The sequence below is a fragment of the Liolophura sinensis genome, chromosome 11 (genome assembly GCF_032854445.1).
Source record: "Liolophura sinensis isolate JHLJ2023 chromosome 11, CUHK_Ljap_v2, whole genome shotgun sequence".
NCBI classification, from domain to species: domain Eukaryota; kingdom Metazoa; phylum Mollusca; class Polyplacophora; order Chitonida; family Chitonidae; genus Liolophura; species Liolophura sinensis.
Genome location: NC_088305.1, coordinates 2,602,727 through 2,623,499, shown reverse-complemented (window position 1 = coordinate 2,623,499; position 20,773 = coordinate 2,602,727). Strand labels below are relative to the sequence as shown.

Genomic DNA, 20,773 nt, shown 5'->3' with positions numbered 1-20,773 from the left:
GCAAAGATACTTTCGAAAAGTGGCATACGTCATCATAGTAAGTACATTCGTAAAACGGGTCTTGGGCAGCACTGACAGCTGACTATACTGTATAACACGTATCCCTGTAGACAACTTCCGTTACTAACCTTCCGTCTTACGTTATATAGCTGAATTCCGTCAATTTGTTACAGACAAACAAATAACACTCACAATAACGTCATCAGTTTTGCGGATTTGTGACATAAACTAAGAAAACATACACCTAGGTCACTTTGTAATACATATTATTTTGACAACTTCATCAATACAAAACACAAAGAACATCAAAAGCGTTTTTCTTTTCCTATACAAAAATTAATCGTCAACGTCTCTAGGAACACACAAATTTATCACATATACTTTCTGATATGAAAGACATCCTGAAAATTCAGGTAACAAAATCGTAACTTATAAGCAACCAATCAGATTGGAGTATTTAAATTAACTTCCTTCCGGTTGGGGATATGGTGGGAAGCGATAACCGGAAAGAATGCGCACACAAGGAGATTCGCTTGCCGGTACAATATGGAATACGACCATTTATTTTGGACAGAACTGCATCTAGTACAAAACAGACATAAATTATCGTAGGAGGGATCATTTTAGTCCACACCTTATAACAGCAACCTGGATTAACCATTTTCAAATATTTATAATAATGAACACAAAATTAACGAAATTCTGTCCACCTATACCCCACCCAGCCACCAAAAAATTAACCTTCCTGGTTGAAATTTTAAACAAACTTGAACGCCTTTACCCACAAATGTCTGAAAACAAAATCATGGAATATTGACACGAAAAATCCAAAAGAATACGAAAGCAACTTGACCATTGAAAACAAGGATTGAACATCCTGGATTCTTCCTCAATAGGCCAAATTTCGAAAGATATGATCCGCAGGACGGGTTTTGCCTAAATCTACCTTTAAATTGTAATCTTGGTTTCCCTATGAGAAAAAAAAATAGTTGGGAAGCTATGAGATCATGGCGGTTTTCTATACAACGAATGGTGCGGCCTAAGGATTCCCACTTTCACGGTGGACGTAGGTTATTTCATCTACTCTTCTCCAGTAATAGATATATATCTGAAGAAAATACACCAAGTCGATGTAAGAATGGTATCCAAGTTTTAAACAGACAAGCCTGGCTGTTTTACCTTCACTTTCAAAATGAGCCTCACTGTTACATTTTAATTCAAACTACAATGAAATGTAAAATTGATCTCTTTTCTCCTTTAATTCCCTTACTTGAGCAACAAAACGACAGCCTTTGTAATTAGAACCAATATATTCCCAGTTTAAGGTAACAAAAACACATAGTTTTATATACAAGTCGGTCGTCGTTTAAAGGCTGATCGACCCAATTCCTTGGCTGTTTTGTAACTGATAGACCAGTTCTGAGCGGGGAAAGCCAATTCGGCTGGCTCTATTCATTGTAGGCTGTTACAGGAGGCCATGACTGGTAAAGGTTTCTCTAGACACAGCCAGTTTTCTAAGCTGTATTTATCGATCTACGCGTCCTATTTTCTAGACAGATCGGACAGACCAGTGTTCTGCCTTTGCGTCAAGGCTTCGTTCTCGTCTAGGCCATTTTCATTAATACTTTGTGTGCGCTATATAGTTCCAGCAGAAGGCTGGCTCGCTCATCGCGCTCCACTGCTTTATATTCGCTAACCTGGGGAGCAGACTTGACGAAAATCGATTTTTCATTCGTCAGTGCGAACCTGGTTTTGTATTAAATAAGACTGATTCGCGGACAGGAAGCTGTGACTAGGCCTGATACTGTCGGGGTGGTGAGGCCACGAGATAAGGTACAATCACAAACCTTCACGAACCTACCGGTGACATGTCCCGGATAGTAGGAGAAAAGACACTTGTCAGTGCCACTATGGCTTGTCTTTCCGCGATTTTGACCTCTGCCACCAGGACCCCCCCCCCCCCCTAAAATATTCCCATTATAGACCATAGATCACACTGAATGAAAGAAATCCAAAAGGAAGATGCCGATTAAAAAGACGGCAAACAAGAAAAAGAAAAAAAAAGAAGAAGAAGTGGAGGTGGTTAGGGTAACGGGAGACAGAAAAACAAGTCTTCCTTGGCATATCTTCCAAGAATTATGGATGATGTGGCTTTAACATTTTACATCAAAAATGCAGTTTTTGGAAGCGATCCATACAAATGTCCGGCCATTCGTGGAGCACCGACTACGGCATTTAACCCTATTCACACGTATTTCGACATATTCCACTGTGTAAGAACATGCACATATATGATTTCCATAAGGATATATATATATATTATATATATATATATATATATATATATATATATATATATATATATATATATATATATGGATGTATAGATCACTCCATAGAAGATTTTTTAACGTAAGTCAGCTGACCATTCAGTTATATACATGTATATATAAACTGTCCGGAAATGATGTCCGGATATGATACCCGGATAGCTGTGTGTCAAAACAATTACAGATTACAGATTACATCGATAACATCGATGACCATAGGAATATTTATAAACATTATAAGCAATATTGGATTATCATCCCAATATACAACTAAAAATGAATGTCTCAATAAAAAAAAATGACGTCACAAAATGGCAGCTTTGATGTTCATCGCTTTGGTGGGAATGTATTTTAGGAGTTGGAATGTGACACGCAACAATTAATTAATGAAAATGTTGACCGAATATCTACGGACTATGTCCGCTCTCTCTCCTCATCAATAAAGCAATTTCACCGGAGATGCTCGTGTGACCAAACAAAGTCGACTAAATAATTACCAGCATGTCTCGTCGTTCTATATCGTAAATGCCAAGCGGGATTTTATAATGATGCCAATTTCATATCATCTGATTATCGATACACATCGTTCACTCACAACACACCACGAACCTTGTCATTATCAGCTCAGTCTCCAGTTTGTAATTCGCCGCAGACTTTTGAGTATTTCGGATGAAATTGTCTTCTTTTCTTGATTGTAAATTCTGATGTTCCAATGCCCCACATAGTGAGTCTAGAATAAAATGCTAAAATGATCATTTCCTTGCATTCATCCTCTTCATTCAGACCTTTTCCCCCGTTACAGATCCAAGAGTATGAAGCCCAGAAAAAAACACCTTTCGATCCACACATGATAGAATTGCTGAGAGGAAAAATTGTTGGTTTGATGCAAAGTATAATGCATTGGGATTGTCTTTGGAATCTTGGCCGTGCATGGGAGCTTCTAAAGGCCACGTAGGAAATGGGACATACGTGAGAGTGGCAGTCGGCGCTGACCAAGCTTTAACTGCTTTGAAGCCGATCGACGTCACTCTCTCTCCCTATTTCTCTGCTTTTGATATGTCTTATGTTGCTCCCTTATATAGATATTGCTATCAAAACACCTTCAGTGTTATATAAGGGGTGAGAAAGACTTGAGTTCGGTGAATACCTCCATGAAGAAGCTGGGGTCACTGTTTATTTGGAGCATATTGGAGCTTAGCCTGTTGATGATGAGGATGGAACGGTCCCAAAAACGGTCCCGGTTTTCCTCGACCAGGAAAGGTTTCAGCGGGTAGCTAATTTCGTTGCCCATGTACGAATACGACAGGTAGAGACAAGTAAGAACGACGGCCTGCAGTTCGTGCTCAGTGTCCACGTCACTCTGTACCAGGTCTCTGACCAGCATATACACAAACACGATATTGGCGGGGTTGATGAAGGCGACATCTTGCCAGCCCTGGAGCAGGAGAGATCTGTCCACTGTTCGCAACCACATGATCACGTCACTCGGCTCAAAATGTTTCAGCTTTCGGCATCGCTTGCACAGAAATTCCCCCAGGCATTTGAGAAGCTCCGACGTCGACGCCTGAATTACGGTTTTCTTTGGGCTGGCAGGTCGTTCGAACTTCTTCAGACTGACGACATGGTTATTATTCACAGCGTTCTCGTCCACATGACCGCTGGTCGAGTGACCCGTCTGTAGATTGTAACACGATATCGACTTCTGGATGTTTTTGTTGAAGTGAAGATTCTCCACATTGTAATTGTTGTCTATCCGACTAGGTATGGAATTCGTGAGCTTGATGAAATTGTTCTTCTCTTTCTTCTTCGTCGCAACGCTGAATTTTTTCCAACTCAAAGCACTGAGAAATATCGAGTGTTTCTTGAAATTTTTGTCTTTGACTTGATTAAGATTTCTGTTGTTGTTGTTCAACACTTCGTAATTGAAATTGTTCAGGTGAATGTCTTCGTACATGGGCTTGCGCGGACGAGGCGAGAACGACAGAACGGTGCCCATCTTTGAGAAGCGGCGTTCCGTTAGGCAAGCAGCATACAAGCCACACTCACCTGTTGTGGACAAGCACCAGTTCCTCTGCTGTAACACACCTCGGATTATCCCAAACACACTAGTCTACACCACAGTCAATTCTCAAAGCCTTCTGATAACGGTATCCTAGTACACAGTGTGTTTATGGCCATATGAATAAACGATATGAGGAAGTCTTGGATGTTGAAGACCGTTCGATTGTTCCTCCGTTGTAGAGAGTATAATCAATGCCCTTGGCCCACCGAGTTCACGACGATATGTGGTCTGGAATATGGTGGAATTCTCCACTGAAGACTAGGAAGAATTTCGTCGGGGGAAACCAAGATAACCAGTAGGTTCCCCGTTTGTCGTGTCCCTGAGTTAGGACAGGAAACTTCTTCCCACCATGGCTATTGAGTACGAGTTTTGGAAAATGTTGGAAATGTCCGCTATACAGCCGCCTCTGAGGACGTATAACAGCCTGTCGGAATAAACTCACTGATTAACATAATAATATGTTCTCATGCGCAAGGGATGCAGGGTGACATCATCTCCATGGAGACATTATTCAGCCTGCTGTATCCGCCCAGTCGCGTGAGGCTGTCGTCTGCTGCTTTCCATTCCACGCCGATCAATAACAGCCGCCATGTTTAATTCACAAGAGACGCGCTGAACATGCAGAAAGGGGCAGCTGTTTCGAATTGAAACAGCGCATGCATCTACATCTGCTCTCGCAGAGGTCCGCAAAAACCAGTACAGACAATACACAGATGTGTTAATTGAAGACCACGGAACCACTGTCTGCATAAATTCATTAACAGTATAGGTCTACATGTACTATAGGACTCGCTCGAAAATCGGCTAGATATTAGCAGTGAAGGGAATGAATTTTGTCTACGTGTATACGCATTCAAAATGCGAACACGTTGTTTTCCTGCATTAGCTATTAGTTGTAGATAAAATGATAAATGTCACTATAAAACTGTCGTAATTACACAGCCAGAGGCTTTTGTATGTACAGAATGTAAGCCTGAATCAGCTCGTGTGTAGGCCTACTATCATCACCACACCTACCCTGGACATAAACCGGCCATTATAACCATGTACTTCGGTTAAATATCAACATTAAAACTCGATCTCGTGCAAGTAATTAGGCTACAGCTGTTCAAAAACGTGAACAAGCCCGGATTTGAATTTTTAAATTATATTTTCATCCGGCAAATTGAGGGAAATGATAGTTTGAGAGATGTTCGCTCTGAAGAACTCTAGGTTTCGCTAGAAGTAATTGGTTTCATAGTTTCATTAATTATTTTTATTTATTACTAATTTCGCACTTTTTGTTATTATTTGCTCTTTTTTTCACAAATTCTGTTGTTGTTGTTCGTTAATTTTTGAGCATGTCTCCAGGAATTTTAAACTTTATAAACAGACTAAAGCAGACTTAGGGCAAGGTAAATATTTTGATAGCAATGAAAAAAAATTAATTCTTTTCTAGAAATTAGCAGTAGATCGACCCCTGGCTAGTGAGGTCAAAGTTCGAATATAGCTGGTTTGATTGAGACTACAAGTGACGACCTTGTCAGGTATCTCCGGGGAATGCCGCCTTTTATGTGCAAAAGTCTTCAGTGGAGCGTTAAACCATACGTTATAAACAAACAAACAAACAGATAAATTAAGCACACTGAAAAAGTTAACCTGTCAGTTTTAACAGAAATTCTGTTGTCTGAGTGATACCAGAATATATTCTGTTATTATAACACAATATTCTGTCATGTTCAACATAATATCTTGTTAGTCTAAGAATCTTTATGTTGAACTAATAGAATATATGTGTGTTATATTAACAGAATAATCTGTTGCAATAGCAGAATGCATTGTAGCGTCACTCAGACAACAGACTTCCTGTTAAAATTAACATTAATTTTCTGAGTGCAGTTTTTGGACTTAATTCAGGCGAGAGTTTTGCAAAGGCTTTATTCAATATGAAAGTAGCGTCCAGTCATGCAATGCATGCATTTACATGAACAGTTGGAATAAAACCCTGACTAAGGTAAGTTGACAAGAGGCTGTATACCACTGGTTACGTGTTCCCATTTGCCAACTATCACACTGTTGTTGCTGCTTGGATTTACTCTCTGTGTTGTACATATTTAATTATATTTTCAAGAAGATGTCCAAAAAAGAAGTGGATTGGAAGACCACTATAAACAAGTGAAAATAACTGGAATCATGCATGCAGGAAGAGATAACTGCAATCCGTCTCCGTACCGGAAATAAAGCGCGCAGTAGCCAGGAAGTTATATTTTTTTCGGAGATTAGCAAAACATGCCGACGCCACGGAATCAAATGCACAGTGGTATCCGTGGTCCTGGCCCTACAGTAACAAGCGTCATTGCAAGCTGCCTAAACGTTGATGTGTCTAGTTCATTTAAAAATAAGTGGTAAAAATTGGTCAATTAAAATAGACTGTTATGACGCAGGCTTCCTAGTTAAAATTAGACCCTCCCATGCAGTCATTGTTAATAATGTTTGTACAACATCTGATGCACCCATTTTACAAATAATTTCTGGAAGGAAAGGAATGTCTCTCTTACCAGAAGAAAAACAAAATCATAACACATAAATATTGGTTAGTTACATCTAATTTGTATGTTTGTTTTGGGTTTTACTCAGTAGCCTTGTGTAATGCCGTTTAAATTTCCTCAATTTTTTCCATAAAAGAGTTTATCTTACAACGAAAATAGGGAGCCTTCGTGGCCAAGGGGATTAGCACGCCAGCGCACTGACCCGAGAGCTTTTCAAGAGTGGTGCCTGTGAGTTCGTCCAGCTCATGCTTTCTTCCTCTCCGGCCGCGGGAAGGTCTGTGAGCAGCCTGTTTCCTCCGGGCTCTGCCAGGTTTCCTTCCATATTGCTGGCCGCGGTCCTGTATTCTTAAGTAGACGGGGTAAAACACCAATGAAATAAATAAATAAATAAATATTCTGTTGAAAATGCAACATGAATGAAGTGTTAACCAGGCATTTTGAACCTATTGTTACATTCTTGCACAGTAGAATTTGGCGTGTGAAGCTGGCTGTGGCATAGTGGTTAGAAGCGCTCGAGATGTGGGTTCAATCCCGGCCTTTGACAGGGATTTTGTAGCTCCGGTAGCTTAACGTTCATTGAAGACCAAATTGTTTACATCAAATGTGCATATCTGTACACATGTAGGAAAGTTCATCAGTGACTTACCAAAGGTTGGTGGTTTACCCGGGAACTCCCGTTTCCCTCACCCATAAAAGTGAGAAACAAGTTTCCTTGTGTATGGCATGTAGCAAATGTTACAATCAATCAAAATAACTTGTAACTTAGTATCGTGTGTATACTGAAATGTATAGCATTTGATCATTGATTGGTTGGTACCCTTAATATCTCTTTCGGAGTAAAAATAAAATGATTTTGACAGATATACATGCATATAAAAAGGTTTATCCTTGGCAATCTGTATGTATGTATGTACGTATGCATGTGTATGTAGGTACGTACGTATGTAAGTATGTACGTATGTGTATGTGTGTACGTTAGTATGCATGTCAGAAAGTACGTATGTGTATGTATGTATGTATATACGTACGTATGTATGTGTGTATGTATATATTTATGTTTGTGTGTGCCTGTGTATTTATGCATGTATGTGTGTATGTAAGGGGCCTCCGTGGCTCAGTTGGTTAGCGCGCTAGCGCAGCGTAAAGACCCACCAGCCTCTCACCAATGCTGTCGCTGTGAGTTCAAGTCCAGCTCATGCTGGCTACCTCTCCGGCCGTACGTGGGAAGGTCTTCCAACAACCTGCGGATGGTCGTGGGGTTCCCCCGGGCTCTGACCGGTATCCACCCACAATGGGTTTTTTCCAGTCATATGACGACAAGGAGTAATTAGGTGTGTGTACATATACCGTGTCTTCTTGTGGCAGGTCGAGTCCGTGCCACAAAAGTGCTGCCGCCACTGAAGTATCATGTCGAAGATACCGAACATGACACCCCACCCAGTCACATTATACATCCAGGCCAACAAAACGCCAAACGAGGCGGCAATAAGTACTATTTTTAAAGTCTTTTGCACGACCCGACCGGATCTAGCAGTGGTGGTGTGGAGTTTGGCCTGTTGTATAAATGGGAGATTATCACGGGGCGTCAGTATGCAGCCAGTAAAGACAGACATCATAGAGAAGAGCCCAAGGCGTGCTACGAGATCAACACATGCAGGGTATGTAGGTTTGGGAAAAAGAGGAATAAAAGAGGAGGCAAAAGAATAAATTGGTGAGGGTTGTGTGAATTGTTAGGAGCCTACACAATAGGGTTGTATTCGAATACACATTAGAGGGCGTATTCGAATCGCTGATCTCGGCTTGACCTCACACCTTCGAAGTGTCGAATGCCAAAATTTAACACCACACCAGTGTTCGTTACTATGTAGGGGTGTACGTGCAAAGACCACAGAAGGCGCTTTATTTCTGAAATTGATGACTAGGGTTCGTAGCTCCAAAGCAACGCCCATAACAGACTCTTTCATTCAGAGTTTGGGAAGATATTTTCGTAATAAATCGGACTTTGTTAAGGAAACATAATGCAAAGTCACAATATTTTTCTTCAAGCAATGAATCTCCCGAGGCGGTTTTCTTGCCAGCTCACCCTGACTGCAGTTACTGCAGTGTGCTGCCGAACATGTACACATTTTCACACGGGCAGCCATTCCCAGTCCCTGCTCATAGATGTGTGGCCCAAAATGCACCAGTTTAACACTTAAACTAGCCGCAAAATCCAATTTATTGTATCGATATCTGTCTATCTACTATAAGAAACCACAATGACAGTCGAAAACTAATAGCCAATTATCGACGCTTTCAGAGCTAGTGATTGGCCAATTTCATAAGGGCTTCTATAACATGGCTGCTCGGAGTGAATTGTCCGTCAGTACCATATCCCCAGTGCCGAACTTCATCTTCTCGGCTTTCAAAGCATTATAGAATTTTTTACATATTTTTCTATGTCCTATATCATTTTTTCTGTGTATATACAGTATCAGATTTTATGCTTACTTTAAAAGGGTGGTTTGTATTTTTTATTGAGCAAAGACAATTCAGCAGTCCACATTTTATCTGTATTCCATATACTCTGTTAGCTGAATATTCAGTTGACCTGTACATTTACATGTAAGATTTGCAAGGTTTTCGGCTGGGTTGATAACAAGTTATCAATAGTTTAACTGCCCAGGTGTGTACCTCTTTTATTTACACCCATTATTAAAGTGAGTTAAGGCAGATTAGCTGAGGTAAGTAAACGTCCGTGTCATTTCCTTACCTGAGATCTACATGTTTGAAAACTTCAATGATAGAGCAAAGTTTGATCAGATTTTTTGACTTTCAATCAAGAATACTGGTATATGTAATTGGAAACTACCGTCAAAACACTAAGATTAAGGACTATATTATTCCGTAATACTCTTTGCAGAGTGTAAATGTCGACTTTGAAATTATAGAGAGAAAAAAAGAAGAGAAAAACACATTATTGTGAAGTGTATGTCAAGCAAAATACTTTTTTCCAACTTTTTACAACCTAGTAAATTGCCTTTAAAACAGTAGATATTGTAGTTGCCTTTCCTGAACATATTGTGAACAGTGACGTCACGTAAGGTTTTTGCCACTTGGTAAGTACAAACTGCTAAACTACTACATTAAAATGCACAGACATATTTGTTCCATAAATGCATTAACTGAATGAACCCTGAAGCAAATTATTTCTTAATGGATATATCATTCGCTGACGAAGACACTACTATGCAAATTGAGCAGTCAGGCATCATTCATTGTTTTGGTGATTATCGTATCATTGACATCGCAAGAAGATTAAGTTCGTGGAACATCAGGCAACAGGACAACAGAAGTTAATAAATACGTGAAAATGAAAAACTTATAACACAAAAAGTGTTATGCTTGACAGATTTAACATCCACCGGTCAAAACGTCCACAAACAATCATGATTCAGAGTGAGTAGGATGAATTACTTTGTTTTTCGGATGAGAACAAAAAATTTCCCCTCTGTCCAGACAACTTGACCTTACAGCGAACCAATGAGTGCCAACACCCAGGGTACCGCAAGTAAAGCCACTATGTAATTAAGACATCAAATTCAGGAAAAAGATTTTAGTTAAACATCCAAGGTACCGCTCACAGATAAATGAGAGTGTGAACGTCCCTCTGAAAGAATCGAAAGTTTCCTTTGGTGTTTGGAGTCGTGGGAAGACCCCAACTGTGTGCCATTTTGAATTTACCAGTGATCTTTAAACTTGAAATCAACAGTTAATTGTTAACACAACCACGATAGAATGCTTAAAATGACCTAAAAGTTTATGTCTTCTATCGTTTTCTGGCTGCAAAGAAAATTGCTGATGCAGCCCTTGTCGCTCCTGTAGCTCACCCCTCTGCCAAGCCAGATAGTGCTAAAATTCATCTTTCATCAACAAATCTGCTTTTATGTTTGAGAAGGATAGCTTGAATTAGTACAGGAAGTATTCCTAAAAGTGAACACTGTTCCTGAGTTGATTTATGGGGGTTCAAATAACGATGTTACTGCATGACTGGTGGCAATTTAGCACATTGAACAATACGTACGTCTATTAAAGGGAGCTACCTATTTACGGGTCTGTCAGCAACCTGCGGATGTTCGTGGGTTTCCCCTGGGCTCTGCCCGGTTTCCACCCACCATAATGCTGGCCGCCGTCGTATAAGTGAAATATTCTTGAGTACGGCGTAAAACACCAATCAAATAAAATAAAATAAATAAATAAAACCTATTTACGAGGGCAATAATATCGCAACATAAACTAAAGACATTTACCAACTTAAAAATAGCAAGGAGATTTGGCCATCCTGCGTTGTACCAATATGTGAAATTTTAGGCCTTGTCCCATGGACTACTTGCCCATTCTTAACATTTGCTGACGTCAAAGTCGATAGCCAACAACGTAAAATATTAAGTGAGTGTATTAATTAAGTGCATCATAATTAAAACTTAACATAGCCAACGTATGATACCAATGTCCCATGGACTTAGCCAAAATGACACCAATGTCCCATGCACTTAGCAAAAATGATACCAATGTCCCATGGACTTAGCAAGAATGACATCAATGTCCCATGGACTTAGCAAAAATGACATCAATGTCCCATGGACTTAGCAAAAATGACACCAATGTCCCATGCACTTAGCAAAAATGACATCAATGTCCCATGGACTTAGCAAGAATGACATCAATGTCCCATGGACTTAGCAAAAATGATACCAATGTCCCATGCACTTAGCAAAAATGATACCAATGTCCCATGGACTTAGCAAAAATGACACCAGTGTCCCATGGACTTAGCAAAAATTTAATTTTTTTCTTTTCGATTAATAAATTTATGATCGCCCGAACCAACCGGACACTTTGGAATAGTCTACAAAATACAGTACGGAGTAAAACACCAATCAAATAAACAAACAAATAAATAAATAAATAAATAAATAAATAAATAAATAAATAAATAAATAAATAAATAAATCTTACCTGACACCATATATGCACAAATAATAGTTTTATTATGATGGGAATTCTCCCAGGACAAGGCTTTAAACTGACGAAATCTTTGATCTTGTTTTGTTTTTTTTGTCTTGCGATAACACAAATAATATGAGGCACAACGCTCCCGTCCAGTAATTGCACTGTTGATTCACGTAAATTTTCCTGTTTTCTGCATGATAAAAATTACAGCACCATCGTGGGCCCATTTCCCATTTAGCTGAAAAGGGCCACTCCCTTTATACATGTTGCATTGACGGAGAATTGTTCGGTCGGGGAAGCTTATTTCTACATGCAGTTATAACAGTTGGGAAGAGTCGTCTGCTACACAGATTATCGATTTCTCGTCTGCTGATAACCTGGCAGCGCCATCTGGTGGGTGGGCAGTGCGCTAATCAATGGCGCACTGCGTGGGTTTATAATCATAAATTATGATCACGTGGTCGGTATGAGGAAGCCGTGGATTTCACCATGAGGCTAAATGTTTTGATGTTAGCGCACCTTTTTGGCCGCCATGTTGTTTTGCGAATGAGACTTACTGAGGTAACCGCACATCGAGGGCAGTGTATATAGTGAGAGCGGGCGCTGAGATCACCTGTGGTTTTCTGTCAGGTCCGTGCTGCCTATCGTGCTTGGTTGTGCGAGGAAGAGCATGATTACAGAAACAGTGTTGATATTCCACGCGTGTGTGTGGCTCACTCGAAGCGTTGATGTTGCTGGTGTTACGAGCGCAGATGGCCGGACTAGAGTTCTATGATGCTGTCTTTAACAACGAGCTAGAGCTTCTCAAGCGGCTGGTGGCCCAGCACAAGATCGACTTAAACGCTAAGTTTGTGGACGTCCGTAAGAAAAACCATGCGGACCTGTGTCCTATTCACCTAGCCGTATATAGAGGTTACACTTACATGCTCCAATTCCTTATCGAGTCCAAATGTGACGTGAATCTGACGACCGCCGTACTGAGAAGAACCGCCCTCCATTTTGCTGTGCTGCAACATAAGATGGCTTGCCTTCTTTTGCTTCTGGGCGCTGGCGCCAAAATTGACGCCAAGGATACGTTCGGCAACTCGCCCTGCCACTACGCCGCCGACGACGGCTACTGTCAGATTCTAGACGTCATCACGCGACGCGGGGGCAACGTAAACACCCAAGACATAACGTCAAAGACGCCACTGATGAAGGCTGTGCGCAACAACAAAACGGACGCCGTTTTGCGGCTAATCCGAGCGCAGTGTAACCTCAACCTGGTGGACCGGAACAGCGACATGGCGCTACACTATGCAGCCAGGAATGGCTGCGCCGACATCCTCGATATCCTCCTATCCTCCGGCAGCCATTTTGACGTACAGAACTACTGGGGTCGGACGCCACTGATGGAAGCTGTCTGCTACAACCACAAAGACACCGTGGCTCTACTAATACAAGCGAACTGTGATCTGGACCGGAGAGAGTTCAAGACAGGCGATACTGCGCTTCATATAGCCATTCGACGTAACTACACGTCGGTGGTTGAGCTACTGCTCGCCGCCGGTAGCCGCCATAACATCTTCAACCATCAGGGCGAGACGGCGGCGTTCGAGGCCGTGATGAGCAACAAGTCCGACATCGTCCGCATGATGATTATTTATAACTGTGATCTTGATATACCGGGAAAATACTACCCGGATGGAACCTACAAATCCTTGTTCCAGCTAGCCGCGGAGAAGGGACATTTCGTTATCTGCCGTCTACTAGCATCCTACGGATACGTGGATTTCAAGGCCAGAGGTCACTTTTACCCCAATTACATACCGTCAAGGGTGACAGATCAAGACCGGATAGTGCAGTGGCTGCGCAAGCGCATGCACACAGCCACATCTCTACAACAACTCTGCCGGAAGTGCATCCGCAAAAACATAGGTCATCGCATTCTGCAAAAAGTAGAAACTTTACCGATGCCCCGTGCTTTGAAAGATTACGTCCTTGTGAAAGGTATTAAAGACACTATCGACTAACTGTTGTAGGCTTACGTGATCGGAACCGGAAGCCGTCAGACATGCGCTGTGGAGGCCTGACATGCACTGCGGAGGTATGACATGCACTGTGGCGGTCTGACATGCACTGTGGATGTCTGACATGTACTTTGGGGTTTTAACATGCACTGTTGAGGTCAGACATGCAGTCTGGGGGTCACACGAGCATTGTGGAGGATTAACATGCATAGTGAAGGACTAACATGCAGGGCGAAGGCTACAATTAAAACGTCGCTCAAATGCGCCAATACGCTGTGACGTAGGCCTAACAGGAGATGCACACATATATGATGGCTTTGATGTTCTTGTTTGGAGGCTCCCCCCAAAGTGTATGTCTAATGGATAAAATCTGAATTTGAAGATCCTGCTGATTTTACACCTAGTTTGGTATATAAAAAAATCCGTTCTTCTCTAAATTGCAGATGCCCTAACTCCTCGGATCATATCTTAGTTTTAATCATATGTACAGGCCTACCATGGTAAAACATTTACAGCGACAAAGAGCCTAGTAGGTTTATATAAGATTTCTTATTTAGGAGAAATATTCTGTTATGATTAGGGGCCTACAATATGGGTTTATTTATAGAGTAATCATCTCCATTCCTAGCCTATGTCCTGAAATGAAAGCAGGACATCTTTCCAATTAATCGAAAATCAGCATTTAAGCATGATAGAAACGTGTATATAGCTCTGGCCGAATTTGCGAACGACTCACCAACTTACAACTCACGGGCGTGGCGGTGGCGTAAATCGCCGAGGAGAGACCGAACAGTCAAGGGGAGACCACCGGTCATGGATATGTATGAAGGGCAGATAACTCGGTGTGTTCCCCCGCCCATGGTGACGGACCTTCTGGCCCGAAAACATCATTCTGCCACATATTGTATACGACAAAAATTGTCGGCACCAAACAGGCTGTGACATTAGATGATATATAAATATATGATAAATGTTACATGAATTGTTTGACATTATGATGTTACTAAATACAGACATGTGTCACTGTTGTAAGTGAGTGTGGGCCTACGCTGGTCTACATAACGTAGACCACCATAGCCTGCGTGGTATAGCCCTACTTTCAGATTCGGACGCTGTACACACGTCATAGTTATGCTTTCAGTTCTCCTAACATCACAGTTTATTAACTGCTCAAAGCTTAATTAAAGATAAGTCCGCAACGAAAGTGTTAAATCTTGTGACATGGTCTTTTGTGTACGGTGACAAACTAGATGAAAACTTTAGACCTACCGGTACTTATAGTTTACAGAAATAATTCAATTTTGTTTTAGTTACCGGGCAGTTAAAAGTGACATTTTCCGGGACTTTTAATTTTAAGCTTACTTGAAAGCAAAGCGAAGAGCATTTTGAGTATGTGCTTTGTATTGTTTTCATTCGGGATAAAGGTCTAATTTTTTCTTCTATCAAATCCGTGAACTGCCGTTAATTGATAATGAATGTCGGATGTGATCAATACGTTGTATTTGAAGTGTACAAATAAGTTGTATTTGAAGTGTTTCAATACCTTGTAGCCCATTTGAAGTGTACCAATACGTTGTATTTGAAGTGCACTAATACAGAATTGATGTTGTAGTTATAGGCCTAATGCTAACAGACAACACTCGTCTGATTGGCTTATATGGAAATGTACATACTCAGAGATAACCAATGAGATTATCGGACGTACGAAATGCTGGCATGTATTCCTGATATTTGACGGTGTGTCACTATAATAATAATATTGAATTGTTAAACAATGTGATAAATGCATAAACTTTGAAAAGCGTCACATTTCATGAGGTAAAAGATATGGACCCATACAAGGAGCAACGCTAAACGGTTCAGCCCGCCTGGTCATGGAATACACGTGTTTCCTATGCCAATGCATCATATAAATGGATTTCGCTTTATTGGATTTCCAATCGCTGATTTTGTTTCAAATTGCTTCTGAGGAGGCCTGCTTAAAGGAAAATCAGGTTTTTCTTGCCTGAGGCGTTGAGATGGGGGAGGGGCGCATGTAAAATGCCTGGGGAATGATCGATGAGCTGTGTTGTTTTTGACAAATATGCCAATGCTAACAAAATTACAAAGGGCTTAATGGCAGTTATGCTTCTAAATGTAAACATTCCGTTTTATTTTGACATCAGTGCAGCACGGTGCGTAGGTGAAAAATTTGTGATCCAAAAGAACAAGGAAACCGTGATTCTTTCCGCGAAATTGCGTACCTGTATGTTTTTTGCCTGGAAGTGTTTGTTTATGTTGAAGTATGTATTTTTATTCCTGTACAATGCTTTCAGTTCTGTAAGCAATTTATTGTTGTAAGACCACTAAAGTCTAAACCCCTTGTATAGCCTGTTTGAAGTATATGCGGATTTTTTTTGTTGGGTTTTTTTTTTTTTAAATTTCAACGACATAATTTCTCGCCTGTTCCACTAAAACGATGCGTAAATCTTCATACTTCTGCGTTAACGGTTTTCTTCCTGTTGTATTTTTAAGTTCCCAAATCGATCCATATACACGTATGCATATACACGGAGCTGTTATTCGGCAAATCGATATATGTGAAAGGGAAACTGTTCTCCCACTAGACTTGTACCTTGTACAGCCTGCACCACGTGACCTAAGGTGTCGCCTCGCCTCTAACAAACATTGCCTGTGATGTCCCCGAATATAAATACGATGATATATATGTATACATATAACCTTAATATAGCAAATGTAACTGATTGTTCCTTATGGCATCCAAGATATCGATAAAACGGGTACTGTTATTACACAATACACATGTCATGTGTCACGTGGTTACTTGATATTGATTCACCGAGATAATATATAATGTTACGTGTGGTCATCTCCCATGGACGACGAAAAAAAATAAAATAAAATAAAAATGAAGAAAAACTGCTTACTTACTTTTATGTTGCCTGATGCTTTCTATAGTTAAAAGCATTTGTACCTACTGTAATGTGCTGTGTTTACTTGCATGTTTGTTAAAATTCCTTAAAGGAGACACAGGATCGTCGATGATTGGCTGATGCGAGTTAAAAGGCAAGTCCAGGTGAAGCTTGTGATTGCTGGATTTTAGGTACCGGTAGAACACATGTGTTTAAGCGTGACGAAGGCTAAAGGCTTAAAGAAATCCAATAAATCGAAATCTATTTATTTGATTGGTGTTTTACACCTCTAATCAAGAATATTTCACTTATATGACAGCGGCCAACATTATGGTGGAAGGAAAACAGACAGAACACAGGGGAAAACCACGACCATCCGCAAGTTGCTGGTAGACCCAAAAAACGTGGACGCACCCAAATGGAAGGGAATGAAAACCCGCGAAAGCAAACAACCCCCCAAAAACCCACGTTTAAAGCAAATGAACGTGATGGAAAATGAATAAAAGCAAATGAACACAAATGAAAGCGCAAGCAGGTGTACAGATTAATGAAAAGAAATAACCACAGATCAAAGCAAACGTACCCCACTGAGAGAAGAATGAACACGAATGAAACCAAAGGGAGACACACGAAAACAAATGGAAATAAATGGGAATAATGGGATTACGGCATTCTGCGAATTCCCTGCCCTAGACCGGAATTGAACTCCCACCTCGTGTGAAATGTCGTCAGGGTCGAGCACTTTAACGCTGTGCCTTGCTGTTGCATAAGTTAATGTTTTTTTTTTCAGTATGGCCACTCATATAAATGATTATTAATGAAAGTTTTAAGAAACCCAAAAGTTCACTATTGTGCGCCTTCTAGGAACATAAAATCAGACGCTGTCAACACGTTCGACTGTAATGCTGGCGTGGTTGACAGCACACTGTCTACACAAAACCGTTACCTGTATATGGGGAAAACAAAGAACTTAATCTTATGCCAGTGACTTTCTGAAGACCACAATACAAACTGGACATGGACAACTCCACATTTACTAAGTCTCTTTTTGCGTCCTAACGGCACAAGAACAAAGTGACTTGTAGTTCCCTGGATTTGACAGCAGTGCAGACTATTGTCACCTTCTGCCCAAAGGCTAAAATAAAACTTAACTGCTCCTTGTTCTGTGTGTTATTCAATGTTTACTTCACGCCACTGGCATTAACCAATATTTAAGTTCAGCAGAATACCAACAATATCGATAATTCCCCGATTTAACGATGTGCCGATACCGTTTTCTTGGAGTTTAAGGTCGTTCTCTACACTACTTCTGTCCTATTACGACAGCCAGTGTATCCATGTGGGAGGGTCGACCAAATTGTAACGTGAAAACTGGACGATATTAATAATGATAGACACAACATCTGTTGACGAGCACGTCGGTTGAGCTGTGCATTGACTACCGTAAAGCAATGTCATCAATGTCGTAAATGACATGCAGTGTACCGGTACATGCGACACTAATGACGGTAGATGTATAATACTGGCTTACTGGACGCTCATGCTGAAAACACCAGATATACTGCCCCACCGTGCCAAGGCATCACCCACTCTATACAGACTAGTAGGCCTGGTCCACGTAGGCCTTAAACAACGGCGCCCAGCATTTTGGTGGCTGAAAACCGGGCCGAGCCCAGGGAAGTATTACCATTACCATGATTACATGCTCATGTTTAACCTGACGTTACATCATCCACATTGCATAATGTTGCTTACACCATCCATGCAGCAAGATATGGCCAAGCCATCCATGCAGCAAGCTATTGCCACGCCATCCATGCAGCAAGATATGGCCAAGCCATCCATGCAGCAAGCTATTGCCACGCCATCCACGCAGCAAGATATTGCCACACCATCCATGCATCATGATATTGCCAAGCCATCCATGCAGCAAGATGTTGCCACACCATGCATGCAGCAAGATATGGCCAAGCCATCCATGCAACAAGATATTGCCACACCATGCATGCATCATGATATTGCCAAGCCATCCATGCAGCAAGATGTTGCCACACCATGCATGCAGCAAGATATGGCCAAGCCATCCACACAGCAAGATGTTGCCACACCATCCATGCATCATGATATTGCCACACCATCCATGCAGCAAGATATTGCCACACCATCCATGCAGCAAGATATGGCCAAGCCATCCATGCAGCAAGATATGGCCAAGCCATCCATGCAGCAAGATATGGCCAAGCCATCCACACAGCAAGATGTTGCCACACCATCCATGCATCATGATATTGCCACACCATCCATGCATCAAGATGTTGCCACACCATCCATGCATCAAGATGTTGCCACACCATCCATGCAGCATGTTACCGATATATTATCACCATAGCATGACACATCATTTGCGAAGCATGATATTGCCACATCATTCGCAAAGCATGATCTTGCCACATCATCAGTAATTTTATTTCATGTTTTACGGGCAAAATGACACTAAAAAATGTAAATGCACTTTTTTATTTTGTCCCCTCGAGGTTTTTATGGTTTTTCTGTTGTTCAAGACTTTCCAGTGGTACAAGTACATATTTAACTGGAAAAATTGCTGAGACAGCCCACATTTCCCATGAGTCAGGTGATTTTCATTTTATTTCTATACCCTCCGTCCCTGAAAAAAAAAAAAAGAAGATTCATTCAGCTTGTAAAAGAAGAAATCAAATTGGTGTGGCCTTACCGTGTTTTAAAATGTGAAGGTGGAGATAGTCTGCACAAACTTAACCAGACTGTTCACTGAAGGGCCTTGATGGCAATGCCAGTGATCACTGATACTTTCGGATTCAGGAGTAGTCGCATTGCTAGTTGGTACATGTATTTACGCGCACGAAGCCGCACAGCAACTTTTGCCCCTGTAGCAACCAGTCAGTGACAGTTGTGTGATCATTTACCCAGCCTAACATTTGTTCAGGACGACGAGTATTTACACCCACGAAGCTGCACAGCGACTTTTGCCCCTGTAGCAACCAGTCAGTGACAGTTGTGTGATCATTTACCCAGCCTAACATTTGTTCAGGACGAGTATTTACACGCACGAAGCCGCGCAGCGACTTTTGCCCCTGTAGCAACCAGTCAGTGACAGTTGTGTGATCATTTACCCAGCCTAACATTTGTTCAGGACCACGAGTATTTACACGCACGAAGCCGCACAGCCACTTTTGCCCCTGTAGCAACCAGTCAGTGACAGTTGTGTGATCATTGACCCAGCCTAACATTTGTTCAGGACCACGAGTATTTACACGCACGAAGCTGCACAGTGACTTTTGCCCCTGTAGCAACCAGTCAGTGACAGTTGTGTGATCATTGACCCAGCCTAACATTTGTTCAGGACCACGAGTATTTACACGCACGAAGCTGCACAGCGACTTTTGCCCCTGTAGCAACCAGTCAGTGACAGTTGTGTGATCATTTACCCAGCCTAACATTTTGTTCAGGACCACGAGTATTTACACGCACGAAGCTGCACAGTGACTTTTGCGCCTGTAGCAACCAGTCAGTGACAGTTGTGCGATCATTTACCCAGCCTAACATTTTGTTCAGGACCACGAGTATTTACACGCACGAAGCCCCAGAGCGACTTTTGCCCCTGTAGCAACCAGTCAGTGACAGTTATGTGATCATTTGCCCAGCCTAACATTTGTTCAGGACCACGAGTATTTACACGCACGAAGCTGCACAGCGACTTTTGCCCCTGTAGCAACCAGTCAGTGACAGTTGTGTGATCATTTACCCAGCCTAACATTTTGTTCAGGACCACGAGTATTTACACGCACGAAACTGCACAGTGACTTTTGCGCCTGTAGCAACCAGTCAGTGACAGTTGTGCGATCATTTACCCAGCCTAACATTTTGTTCAGGACCACGAGTATTTACACGCACGAAGCCCCAG

At 41.5% G+C, this 20,773-nt stretch overlaps 3 protein-coding genes across 3 annotated transcripts; 2 read left to right on the top strand and 1 right to left on the bottom strand.

Annotated features, from left to right (window-relative positions):
* Nucleotides 1-2,381: 2,381 nt before the first annotated feature.
* LOC135477889 (cyclin-dependent kinase 5 activator 1-like) lies at nt 2,382-4,728 on the bottom strand. Its single transcript, XM_064758098.1, has one exon. The coding sequence runs from the start codon at nt 4,324-4,326 to the stop codon at nt 3,439-3,441; it is 888 nt and encodes a 295-aa protein (XP_064614168.1). The 5' UTR covers nt 4,327-4,728; the 3' UTR covers nt 2,382-3,438.
* A 7,246-nt stretch (nt 4,729-11,974) lies between these two features.
* LOC135477538 (serine/threonine-protein phosphatase 6 regulatory ankyrin repeat subunit C-like) lies at nt 11,975-16,800 on the top strand. The gene has a single exon (XM_064757679.1). The coding sequence runs from the start codon at nt 12,641-12,643 to the stop codon at nt 13,922-13,924; it is 1,284 nt and encodes a 427-aa protein (XP_064613749.1). The 5' UTR covers nt 11,975-12,640; the 3' UTR covers nt 13,925-16,800.
* Nucleotides 16,801-18,577: 1,777 nt separating this feature from the next.
* Nucleotides 18,578-19,222, top strand: LOC135477758 (coagulation factor V-like). The gene has a single exon (XM_064757961.1). It carries the CDS (start codon nt 18,578-18,580, stop codon nt 19,220-19,222), a length of 645 nt encoding a protein of 214 aa, XP_064614031.1.
* Nucleotides 19,223-20,773: the final 1,551 nt, after the last annotated feature.